This window comes from Aethalodelphis obliquidens, unplaced genomic scaffold (assembly GCF_003676395.1).
Source record: "Aethalodelphis obliquidens isolate GAN/ISIS:26980383/991018 unplaced genomic scaffold, ASM367639v1 scaffold66, whole genome shotgun sequence".
Taxonomy (NCBI): Eukaryota; Metazoa; Chordata; class Mammalia; order Artiodactyla; family Delphinidae; genus Aethalodelphis; species Aethalodelphis obliquidens.
In genome coordinates, this window is record NW_020838010.1 from 2,503,439 (window position 1) to 2,515,522 (window position 12,084).

General features: G+C 47.8%; 1 protein-coding gene across 1 annotated transcript; it reads right to left on the reverse strand.

Moving 5' to 3' along the window:
- Window positions 1-537: 537 nt before the first annotated feature.
- KCNE5 (potassium voltage-gated channel subfamily E regulatory subunit 5) lies at window positions 538-1,056 on the reverse strand. The gene has a single exon (XM_027089448.1). It carries the CDS (start codon window positions 973-975, stop codon window positions 538-540), a length of 438 nt encoding a protein of 145 aa, XP_026945249.1. The 5' UTR covers window positions 976-1,056.
- Between the last annotated feature and the right edge of the window lie 11,028 nt (window positions 1,057-12,084).

Genomic DNA, 12,084 nt, shown 5'->3' on the forward strand with positions numbered 1-12,084 from the left:
GGAAAAGATGTCTGAGTTCTCTTCATTTTCTTTGTCTCTGTCCCTAAGGCAACAGGAAGCTGGAGCTGCCCCAGCCGCCCTGGCAGTGATGGCAAGCCCGTTGGCTCTACAGAGTGAGCAGTCCCTGGCAGCCCCCGGAACAGCTGCCAGTTAGACGGCCCAGAGTTCGGATAGACTTCATTGCTTCAATTCAATGCCAAGTGTTGGACGTGTTGGATTCAGTTCCCAGAGGGCTGGAGCGTGCTGTCAGGGCCGTCTGAAGACAAGAGAGCAGAGGCAGTTTAGTGCAGTGGGTTGTGCGGGGTCGGAGGTGGGGGCGGGGAGAGGAGGGAGAGGCTGGCCCGGCGGGGGTAGGGTGGTGCTTCTTCCAGGGCCTTCCAGACAAGGTCTCCTGGCCTCTCAACGTTGTCCGGGCCTCAGGTGAGGAGAGCCCTGGAAGGGGAGGAGAGGAAAAGGCGGCAAGGCAGGCGGGTGCCGCGCCCAGGGATGAGCGAGCTGAGGAGGGCGCGGGCGAGCCAGCGAGCTGGGGCGGCGGCTCTAGACCCCCTCGGCAGCCCGGACGAGGGCCGGGGCGGGCAGCCCGGCGGGGCCGGGCGGGCGGCGGTCCTCGGCGGGCGATCCGGCGGCTGTCTCAGCGTCGGCGGCGGCCGGGGCACCTCCCGGGAGCCACTCGTGCTGGGCGCAAGCCTGGGACGGCTCGTCCTTGGCCTCGACGAGCTTGCGGGAGCGGGTGTAGGCCAGGATGAGGCCTCCGGCCAGGCAGGCGTAAAAGATCATGATGAGCAGGATGTAGAGATAGGCGTCGTTGCCCTTGGCGCTGGTCACCTCGCGGCTCACGAAGGGGTCGGGCACGACCCCCATGCCCATGCTCGGGCCGGGGCCGGCGCCCAGGCCGCTGGCATTGCCCCGGTGGTGCAGCTCGAGCAGCAGGCGGCTCAGCAGGGTCCGCAGCCGCTGGCTCTCGCTGCAGTTCATAGCTGTCGGGGAGTGACACGGCGGCTCCAGATCGCTGCTGACCTTGCCCCCGGGCCGGGCCGAGGGGATGCGGGCGAGCGGCGGCGGCTGCACCCGGCTCCCGGGCGGGCGACGCAGTGGCTGGGGGACCCCGCCGCCCGGGCCTCCTTATCCCCTCACCCCGGCGCCTCCTCCCCTTCCCCACCACGCCCCCTCGGCCCGAAGCCGCCTCTTCCCAGGCTCCGGCTGTCTCGCCGCCCCGGGGAAAGGAGACAGCTGGTGGGGGGAGGAGAAGGGGACGAGGGAGGGGGCGAGGCCGGGAGAGGGGCGGAGGGGGCGGGGGCGCGCGGAATGCGCGGGGCCCCGGGCGGCAGAGGCTGGCAGGGCGGCTCGCTGGGGCCAAGCGTAGACCCCGGGCTGCGGAAGAGAATTCCTTCCACGTTCTGGCCACCTGCCCTGCAGGCCCAGCTTTGGCCCAGATACAGCATCTGGCCCCCACGAGGCGGGTCCTGCACCGGGGTTCCATCAGCACTCACGAAACGGCAGCCGAGACCGCGGGTCCACATCTCAGGACGGGTGATTACTCCCATGGACAAGAACCCTGGCCTATCTTTCCAGCCCTCACGGCTTCCCCTGGACCGAGGTGAGCATCTTATCCAGAAGATGCTCAGGACACATTTGGTGACTGAAGTGGAGTAGGACGCCCGGGGCTTCCAAAAAAGGTTTCTGATATTATACCAGCCCCCTGGGAAGTACCCCTGCTCTGATTTCCTATCACATTTTTAGAGGGGCCTCCACATCCTAGCGTGTGAGTGTACCATCCATGATATGACCCTGTTTCCCGTGGGCGGCAAGCCATCTTCCCAGAAATGCAACCAAGTTCTTCCATTAAAAGGAGCAGGGACATTTAAAAGGCCCTTTGGCTACACTCCCTAGACGTCTCGGGATCTGAAAAGTGCCAGTTCTAGAGAATATGCTTACCTCCACATGCAATTAGCCAGATACTCGGTTCTGTGTCTCTCTGGGGCTTGGGAACAGGTCTAGGCCCTGCTGGCTCGTGAGGCAGCCATTTTTTTCTCAGAGGGTATCTTCCTTTAGGGGAAAACAAGTCACTAAGACAAATAAATCCATAGTAGGTCAAACTGGAAACAGACTGGGATTCACAAAGGGAAAGTGCTCAAAGGATTGATTTCTAGACAGCGAGTAGGAAAAAAAATGAAGTAGTGCTGGTCGGGTCGGGTTGTATATGATTGCCAAGTAATAGAAGGAATGAAACAAAGCTATATGCCTTTATGTATCCCTTGCAAACCAAGGTGCCTGTTCAAGACCATTCGGTCCAGGGACCATTCAATCTTCAGGGGCCATGGGTTAAAAAAAGGAGGTTTTCTGATGCCTCTGCTTCAGTCACCCTTCAGCCCACTGTCCACTCCGGGCTGTAGCCTTCTGTGTGTTGGAGTGAGGTTGGCACCAAACTATATCCAGGGTCTCAAACGGAGCCTTGCTTAACAGCCTCTACATACATCTTAGAGACATTCCACGTGCCCCTGACCACTGGCTCCCCACTAATCACCTTGCCTCAATGTCCTCGCCTCAGAGGGGCTCAGGGAAGAATTGTTCAAGTGAGTTGGCATGACTAACGACAGAGGACACAGCTAGGAAATTCTCAAAGCAGTACCAACCTAGAGACAGGACTGTTAAGCTAAAAGACTCCTCTGATCTGTTAAAACATGCCCAGAATCTCTAGGGTTTTTTTTTTGGTTTGGGGCAGTGGGAGGAAGAAGTCCCTTCACTGTAGCATAAAAACAATCATTTAAACGTGTATTGTACTTTTAACAGACTTATGAGCCAGTAGATTCAAATGGTTGAGCAGCAGGTCTAGAATAATAAAGTTTGACCTTGTTCTCTGTCATAACACATGACTCTTGTCACATGGGCTGCCTCCATTTCCCCACCACTCCCTTCCCTGGAACCTTCTAGAGTCCAGCGCTTTCTGCCCAAACCACTCTCTGTAAGTAAGTTCACCAGCGGCCTCCCGGCCAAATTTAAGGGTCTCTGCTCAGTTTGCATCTTTGACCTCAAGGATGAATTTGATACCATCAACCACCCACTCCTTCCTGTCCTACCCTTGGCTCTCATGGCATTGAGTTCTCAAGTTTCTCCTCTTATCTCTCTGACCTATCACTCTCTGTCTCCTATGCCGGCCCCTCTTCTTTCCTCCTCCCATTAACTGTTGGAATTCCCCAAGACTCAATCCTCAGCTATTCTCTCTTAACATCCATTTCCTTGGAAAGTGTCTCCTTACATGCTTTCACCTACCACCTGGCATATATTTAGCCAAATTTGAATCTCTAGCTCTGATTCTTTCTTGGTAACATCTCTCAAATCCATCCGCTCCTTCCTTTCTGGTTTTATTGCCACAACCTTAATCCAAGCTCTCGTTACCTAAGGTCAAATATGCAAACTGAGAGTCTCCTGGCAGATCACCCTGCCTACAACCCAGTCCACCCTGCTATGGCTGGACCACTTCCAACAAGTGCCAACACCACTTCCATCCACTCACCCCTGTGTTCAGAGACCCAGAGTTGCTCCCCACTGCTTCTTTAATGGAGCCCAGTCTTCTCTGATGGACCTGAAGTCCTCACCACCAGTAGACACCACCTTCTTCCTTGGCACTTGAAAAACAGCATATTCCTCGAGTTCCTCTCCAATACTCTGTGCCTTTCACCTTCCTCAAAATACACTCACAAAAGGAAGTCTTGCTCGATTCCCCTTATTTGTGCTCTCAGAGTCCCTACAATGCACCCCTCTTGATAGTGCCCCAATTCAGACTGCAGCATTCAGTGCAGAAAATTTGGAAAACACAGAAAAACACCAATAAGAAAAGTCAACAAGAGCGCACATGTGTTGCACATGGACACACACACACACAGGCACTATACATCATTGTTTTGTAGCCTATTTTTTCACTTAACAAGATACTGGTAATTTTTCCCCGTGTCAATTACTATTATTTACAACATCATTTTACTACCTATACAGTATTCCAGACTATAGATCTGCTATTATGTATTTAAATTAGCTCTTATTGTAAGATTTCTGATTAATTTCCAGGTTCTCGCTCTTAAAGATAATGTTTTAATGAACACATACAAGGCCAATTCTAACTCCATTAAAATAAATAATTACCAGAGAGAAAGCAAATTAGAAATTTACAGAAGACTGGCATAGGAAGCAAGAGATGTATAGAAGGGGGTGGAAACAGGAATGGAGACTAGTCATAAAATTTAAAAAGGCCCAACCCTCAGAAAAAAACAACAGGTGTGTGTGTGGGAGACTCTGGCTTTCTTTTCACTCAAGGAGCTGCTGGACATCCCTTCAATCCCAGCCCTGAATGGCTGAGATGCCAACCTCCTTTTCCTCCCCACACTTAATGAAAGTCCGAATCCATCAGACAAGGACTGAGTCTCATTCCTCCCCAGACTTCCAGCCCCTCTACACCTGTCCCATACCTGCCCCATAATCATCTGTTGATCTATTGTCCAGAACTCACTTATTTCCTGAACGGTAATCAAGTGTGTTGACAAAGGGAAGTAATTTATAATCATGTATTTAGACTTTCAAAAAGTCTTGGAAAAGGTTCTGTTCCATGCCAAGATTGTTTTAAAAGTACAATTGAGGCGCCATGGGCTAGGAAATGCTTTCACCATTCCTTGAGACTGTGAATGCTTCCTGCCAATAGTGCAGCTCCATGGAAGTTGGTTGAATTGAACTGAGTTGAGTTTGGCCAGTTGCCAAAGGACGGGCACAGATGGTAAGCACTGTTGGAGTCCAGGAGGTTGGCAAAGCCACAATGCGCTCTGAGGGAGGGGAGGAAAAAAGTCTTCGTGAAGCACCAACTACAGACCCAGAATGAATCACTCATTCATTCATTCATTGATTCAACAAACACTTGTTGCATGTTACACTGTGCAAGGCACTGTGCTGGGTCCTAGAGACACATCAGTGAACAAGTCACACTGGTGAACTATCTGTGGCTTTGATGGCTTACAGCCACTTCTTTGTGAACGGGGGACAAGTGCCAGGATCTGGAGTGGGATGAGCAGTGGGCATGAAATCCAGCGAGAATTCTGATTTGGAGAGATTTTTTTTTTTTTTTTCGGTACGCGGGCCTCTCACTGTTGTGGCCTCTCCTGTTGCGGAGCACAGGCTCCGGATGCGCAGGCTCAGCGGCCATGGCTCATGGGCCCAGCCGCTCCGCGGCATGTGGGATCTTCCCGGACCGGGGCACGAACCCGTGTCCCCTGCATCGGCAGGCGGACTCCCAACCACTGCGCCACCAGGGAAGCCCTGGAGAGAATTTTGACTCTGGACCCAATTACTAGAGTCCAAAGCCTTGTTCGAAAAAGGAAGATCCCTCTTTATTCAAAAGAGGGAGGAGAGTAAATGGGATAGTTCCTGGGTCCAACTGGGGCTTCTCAGCTGCTTTATGGGAATATATGCTATATTTGGGGTGGGGGGACTGGGGTTTGATAAAGATCAATATTTATGGGTTGGAATGCACCCCAGGGGCTTCGAGTGCCTACCTTAAAGATTTCTTGGGGGTCTTGGTGGACTTGTGCTGGGGTCACCCTATATCAGGCCACATACTGGAACATTAAATATAGTCCCTGATCTCATTTATCAAATGCCTAGCATGTGCTATTAATTAACCTTACAGCAACCCTATGAGGTGGGTAGGGTTGATATTAAAACTATTTAACAGGAACTTCCCTGGTGGCACAGTGGTTAAGAATCTGCCTGCCAGGTCAGGGGACATGGGTTCGAGCCCTGGTCCAGGAAGATCTCACATGCTGCGGAGCAACTAAGCCTGTGCGCCTCAACTACTGAGCCCGTGCGCCACAACTACTGAAGCCCATGTGCCACAACTACTGAGCCCGCGTGCCGCAACTACTGAAGCCCACGTGCCTAGAGCCCGTGCTCCGCAACAAGAGAAGCCACCACACTGAGACGCCCATGCACCGCATCGATGAGTAGCCCCCACTCGCTGCAACTAGAGAAAGCCCGCGCGCTGCAACGAAGACCCAACGCAGCCAAAAATAAATAAATAAATAAATATTTAAAAAATCTATCTAACAGCCCTATGTCTTGGACACTGACCAATCAGAATGGACTAGCAAACAATCAGAATAGATGCTGGCTGTAAACAACCAGTATAGCCTTACAGAGGCACAACATCATGGGGCAAAGAGGTAGGAGAGGGGCACAGACCAAATAGCTTCCCGTTTCCCAGAAGATGAAACCAAGATCTCATCTCCTTGGACTTCAGAGCTGTCCCAGGTCTTTCTGAACCCCCTTCCTCCCTGTGGATGCCTCCACTGCTCCCTGTGTTCCTCGCAGGTACATGAAAAGATCCCTCGCCTGCTGACTCCTCTAAAGCAATGATATCTACTGCAGCTGCCCCTTTCTCCCAGCAATTTTCTAAGGATGCCACTTGTTGGCTCAAAATTCTTGAATGTGCCCCATCAGATTGACAAATTATCACCTTAGTGTGGACTTCAAGACTCTCTGTGCTCTGGCTTGAAGACGCCTTCCAATCATACTTGCAGCAATAACTACCCACATGTCTCCAATACCAGAAACCTTTTCTTTTTTTTTTACAAATTATTTTTTATTCAGATATAATTGACATGTAACACTGTGTAAATTTGAGGTGTCAAATGTGTTGATTTGGTACATGTGTATTGCAATATGATTACCACCGTAGCGTTAGCTAATGCCTATATCACTTCACATAATGATCATTTCTTTTTTGTGGGGAGAACTTTTAAGACACTCTTTCAGCTAGATGAAATCTCACTGTCCTTAGCAACTCGACAGCATAGGATAACAGTGATATGTGTGCTTGTCAGATGGCCCCAACAATCCTTTTGAGGGCGAGGGCTGTATTCTTCCTCTTCGTATTCCTCACCTAGCCTGAAACAGTGCCTGGCATTATAGTAGGTGATCAGGAAATATTTACCTGGGTTTGAGGTCTGCCTTCCTCCAACGAAGGCTTTTAAATTTGAAAAAAAATTGGCTCCATTCAGGATATGGAACTTTGTGGATATATTTTTTTCCAAAAATTTATGCAAATTTCAAACATAGAGCGGAGTTGATAGAATTTTCCAGTGGTGCCTTGTTACTAGCCAGATTCTACCGCTAATGTTTTCTGATACTGGCTTTATCCATCCCTCACCTATCCATCTGTCTCTCTATCCAGTGTCTTTTCTTTTTGAAGTTGCAGACATCAGTACACTTCACCCGTAAGCACCTTCCACATACCCATCCTTAACTAGAGTTCAATATTTGTTTATTATTCTTTTGTTTTCCTTTTGAAGTAACATATATGTTCGATGAAATACACAAACATTAATTGTATATTTGCTGAGTTTTGACAAAGGTAACTGCGTAACTTAGCCCCCTACTGAGATGTAGAACATTACCACCACTCAAGAAAGTTTCCTCTTGCCGCTTCCCAGGCGATCCCCTCCTTTCACCCCTAGAGGCAACCACTGCTTTGATTTTTTTCCATCATTGATTAGTTTTGCCTGTTACAGAACTTCATATATATGAAATCATATAGTATGAAGTCTTTTGTATAAGGTTTCTTCTACTCAGCCTGATGAGTTTGAGAACCATCCGCGTTGTCACATGTACCTGTAGTTTGTTCCTTTTTACTGCTGAGTACTACTCCATTGTATGACAATACCACAGTTTGTTTATTGATTATCCATTTATCCATTATCCACTCTCCTACTGATGGACACTTGGGTTGTTTCCAGTTTCTGTCTATTAAAAGTAAAGTTGCTATGAATGTTCTCAAACAAATCTTTTTTTTTTTTTTTCGGTACGCGGGCCTCTCACTGTTGTGGCCTCTCCCGTTGCGGAGCACAGGCTCCGGACGCGCAGGCCCAGCGGCCATGGCTCACGGACCCAGCTGCTCCGCGTCATGTGGGATCTTCCCGGACCGGGGCACGAACCCGTGTCCCCTGCATCGGCAGGCGGACTCTCAACCACTGCGCCACCAGGGAAGCCCTCAAACAAATCTTTTTGTAAACATATGTTTTCCTTTTTCTTGGGTAAATATCTAGGAGGAGAAATGCTGGATCACAGGGAAGATGTAGTTTAGCTTTATAAGAAACTGCAAGACCTTTTCCCAAAGTGGTTGTATTTTTCTATACTCCCACCAGGAATGTATGAGGATTCCAATTGTTTGTGGTTACTTTTGCAGCTCTTTGCTTCAATCGCACACTTAACTTTGTCTTGTACACATGACATGCGTTTACTCTTATGATAGGGCCAACCCTGATTGTTTGTGGTTTATTACTTAAAGCTCCCCCCCCCCATTTTCCTGACTACTAAATGTATAGCCAAACTCTAGATGGAGTTGCTAAAATGTGAATTAACTCTCTGAGATAATAGCTTTTCCTGAAAGCTTACGTGTGCCGAGCATTGTGTTAAGCACTTTATATGCATTATCTCACTTAATCCTTACAGGAACCCCATTATACAGATGAGGAAACTGAGGCGCAGAGAGGTTAACTTGCTCAAAGTCACATAGCTTGTAGGTGGCCAAGACTTGAACCAGAGTCCGTAATCTATTACCATCATGCTATAATGCTGCTGCCTAAGGTCCTTTGTCCAGAGGCTAGCAGGAAAAAAAAAAAAAAGAGCTACTGTGTTCCCTCATCTAACCCCCTTATTTTTCAGCTGAGGATACGAAGGTCCAGAGAGGAGAAGGGACTTGCCTGAAGTCCCCTATTAGTTAATGGCAGAGCCATCAGAATCCAGGTCTCCTGCCTCCCAGTCAGGAAATCTTTCCACTCCAGTGCACAGCCTCCTTCAATGCTTTGGGCAATTCGGATTTTATTTCTAGCTTTTTAGTGTATGACAAGAGTCTGAAAACCACTTTGAGATCTTTGAAAGAAGCGCGTGAATCTAGGAGGGTGGAGTAAGGTCAACCTTCCGTTTGGGGCCAAAACATAAGGTCATAAATTGTCAAATTTGTGTCAATTCATAGCTAAACGTTATCATGAAAAATATTTCTCCTGCCCACTCAGTCTTCTCTGGAAAACAATGTGAAGACTTGGGGTACTCTGTGGGAAGGGAAGAAGCCAGAGGGCATTTTTCTCTTGGACTCCCACATCGCCATCTGGTGGAAGCCTTGCGTTTTTGTTTTTCTTCGTTTTTCTGCTCACACGTTTGTTGCCCTTTTCTGTGCCACGCCCTGCGTTAGGAGCCGGGGATCTAGGTGAGACTTGCTTCCTGACGTAATGGAGCTAAAACTCTAGGGTGCGGGGGGGTTACCCAGACCCTTACAACGCCCTGTGGTCAAGGCCCTATTAGAGGCAAATAAGACAAACCTGCATTTTCGTTCTGGCTTGGCTACCTAGCAGCTGTGTTACCTTGAGCAACGTCACTTAACTTCTCTGTGCTCCGGTTTCCTCTTCTGTAAAATGCAAATAATAATAGAAAGCGCTCACTGTAGGATTTTGTGGCAAGGACTGAATAAGATAATGCTGGGAAAGCACTTAGCATAGTGCCTTGAACATATTAAATGTTCAAAAATGTCAGCTGTGGTTACTTCATTATTAACAATAAGCGTATGGTGCTGTGAGGCCCAGAAGAGAGGCATTTAACTCAACCTTGGAGAGCTCAGAGAAGACGTCCCCGCGGATGTGACATCTGAGATGTTTTGAATAGGAAGTAGCCATTCGGACCCTTTCTCCACGTGGAAAGCAACATCCGCGACGTATGAATAAGGAAAACAACAGTGTTCACCTCCCCTCACCCCTGCATCATGAGGCATTGCACAGCATCCTTGCCTCGGGGGAGCCAGGGGTTTCAGTGAGGGCCTCTGGGCTGCAAGATGATGTGGGAACATTTAGGAATTCTTGGAATCGGGACCCAGACCAAGTGAGAAATTGGTTCCCACAGTGGGTAGGCAAAGCCTGACTTGAAATTAGATGCTAGGAGAAAAATCAAGACCAGTTGTGTCAACTACCACGTGTTTGTTTTAATTTTGACTTTGTTTGGGGGCAATAATGCTTCAGTGGCTCTTTATTCATCCAACATTATGTTCAACAGGCATGATGGAGCCTGTTCATTTCCCACTGCCTCAAAACATGAATAATTCTGGGCCCCTCAGCTGCTCTCGAAATTTTGCCTGGCACACACCATGACCACATCTGATTCTGTTCATACTGTTTTTCCCTGCCAATGCTTAACCCTTCCACATTGTCCAAGTTTTACTCATCCTTCAAGGTCTAGACTTTCTCGTTTGTTCATACATTCATGAAATATTTTTTTTAATTAAGGTATAATTGACCTATAACATTAATTAGTTATAAGTGGACAACATAATGTTTCGATATTTGTATATATTGTGAAATGATCACCACAATAAGTCTAGTTAACATCCGTCACCACACAGTTACACATTTTTTTCTTGCGATGAGAACTTTTAAGATCTACTCCCTTAGCAACTTACAAATATGCAGCACAGTGTTATTAACTCTAGTCACCATGCTGTACATTACATGCCCAGGACTTATTTATTTTATAACTGGAAGTTTGTACTTTTGACCCCCTTCACCCTTTTCTCCCACACACCTCCCAGCAACTACCAATGTTTTCTGTATCTATGAGCTTGCTTTTTTTTGTTGTTAGATTCCACATAGAAGTGAGATCATGCGGTATTTGTCTTTCTCTGTCTGACTTATTTCACCTATTCCATTGTATATCTACACCACGTTTTCTTTATTCATTCATCCATTAATGGACATTTAGATTGTTTCCCTATCTTGGTTATTGTAAATAATACTGCAGTGAACATGGGGATGCATATATCTTTTCAAATCAATGTTTTCATTTTCTTTAAACACCCAGAAGTGGAATTGCTTGATCACATGGTAGTTCTATTTTTAATTTTCTGGGGAACCCCCATACTGTTTTCCACAGTGGCTGCACCAATTAACATTCCCACCCAACAGTGCATGAGGGTTCCCTTTTCTCCACACCCTCTCCAGCACTTGTTATTTCTTGTCTTCTTGATAATAGCCATCCTAACAGGTGTGAGGTAGTAGCTCATTGTGGTTTTGACTTGCATGAAATATTTTCTGAGAATGTACTATGTGCCGGGCACAGTGGCAGGCGCTAGAGATATAGCAGTGAACAAGACAGACACAATCTGTCTACCTTCCCAGAGCTGACAGTCTGTCTGAAACTACAGACATGAAAACAAAGCACTGTGACCATGTGTTACCAGGGCTTTCTCAGACAAGGGATATATCTAGAATAGTGCTCTCCAATTGTTTTCACCACACAGCACACATAGATAACATATATGACCCCCTAGGATAAATGGGTAAGAAAGCAGCCTGCCAGGGAGCTCTGGCCACTCCAAGGGCAGAGGGCATCAATACCTCAGGCACACCTAGCATCTCTGGGAGATCTCTGGTTGAGAATCTCAAGCTATGGCCCATGGCATTGCTGTTGCTCTCACCCCACTTTGTCCTTGCAGGCTGATGGGCACAGAAGGGATGCCGCTGCAGATGAATACACACTCTTTGTTATTAGCTAGAAGTTGGTAAGAGTCACTCTTGCCTCTTCAGCATTAGGCGCAGACTGGAGGCTCCAAGGAAGCCTTCCCAGACAACTGAAGCCTAAAAGGATCTCTGTCTTTTCCAAATTCCTACATATTTAGAGTCTTCAGCTCACAGTTCAGCTTCTAATTCACCCCCATAGTCTGACATTGTATGCTGAGAGCATAAGACCATCTTTTGTCTCCTCTCTAGCAATACTACACAGGAGAGGGCTCAGAAGTACTTCTTAAGTGTGATGTTTCAAGACAAAAGAAATCTTATTGGAACTTAAGAGGGCCTTCAAATGGAAATGGCTTTGCTATCTAAGAAAAGTTCAGTGCCCAAGCCATCTTTTAAAACTTCAGAGAAAAAATCCCAAAGCTGTAAGAGAATGAGGTCATCCAGCTCCAGGCCAGTTTGGAGTTTTTCTTCTCTGAGCACAACCAAAGGCCAACCAAGATATCCCACAACCCCAGGAGATGGGGTCGAGAGAGCTATTGTTTATATC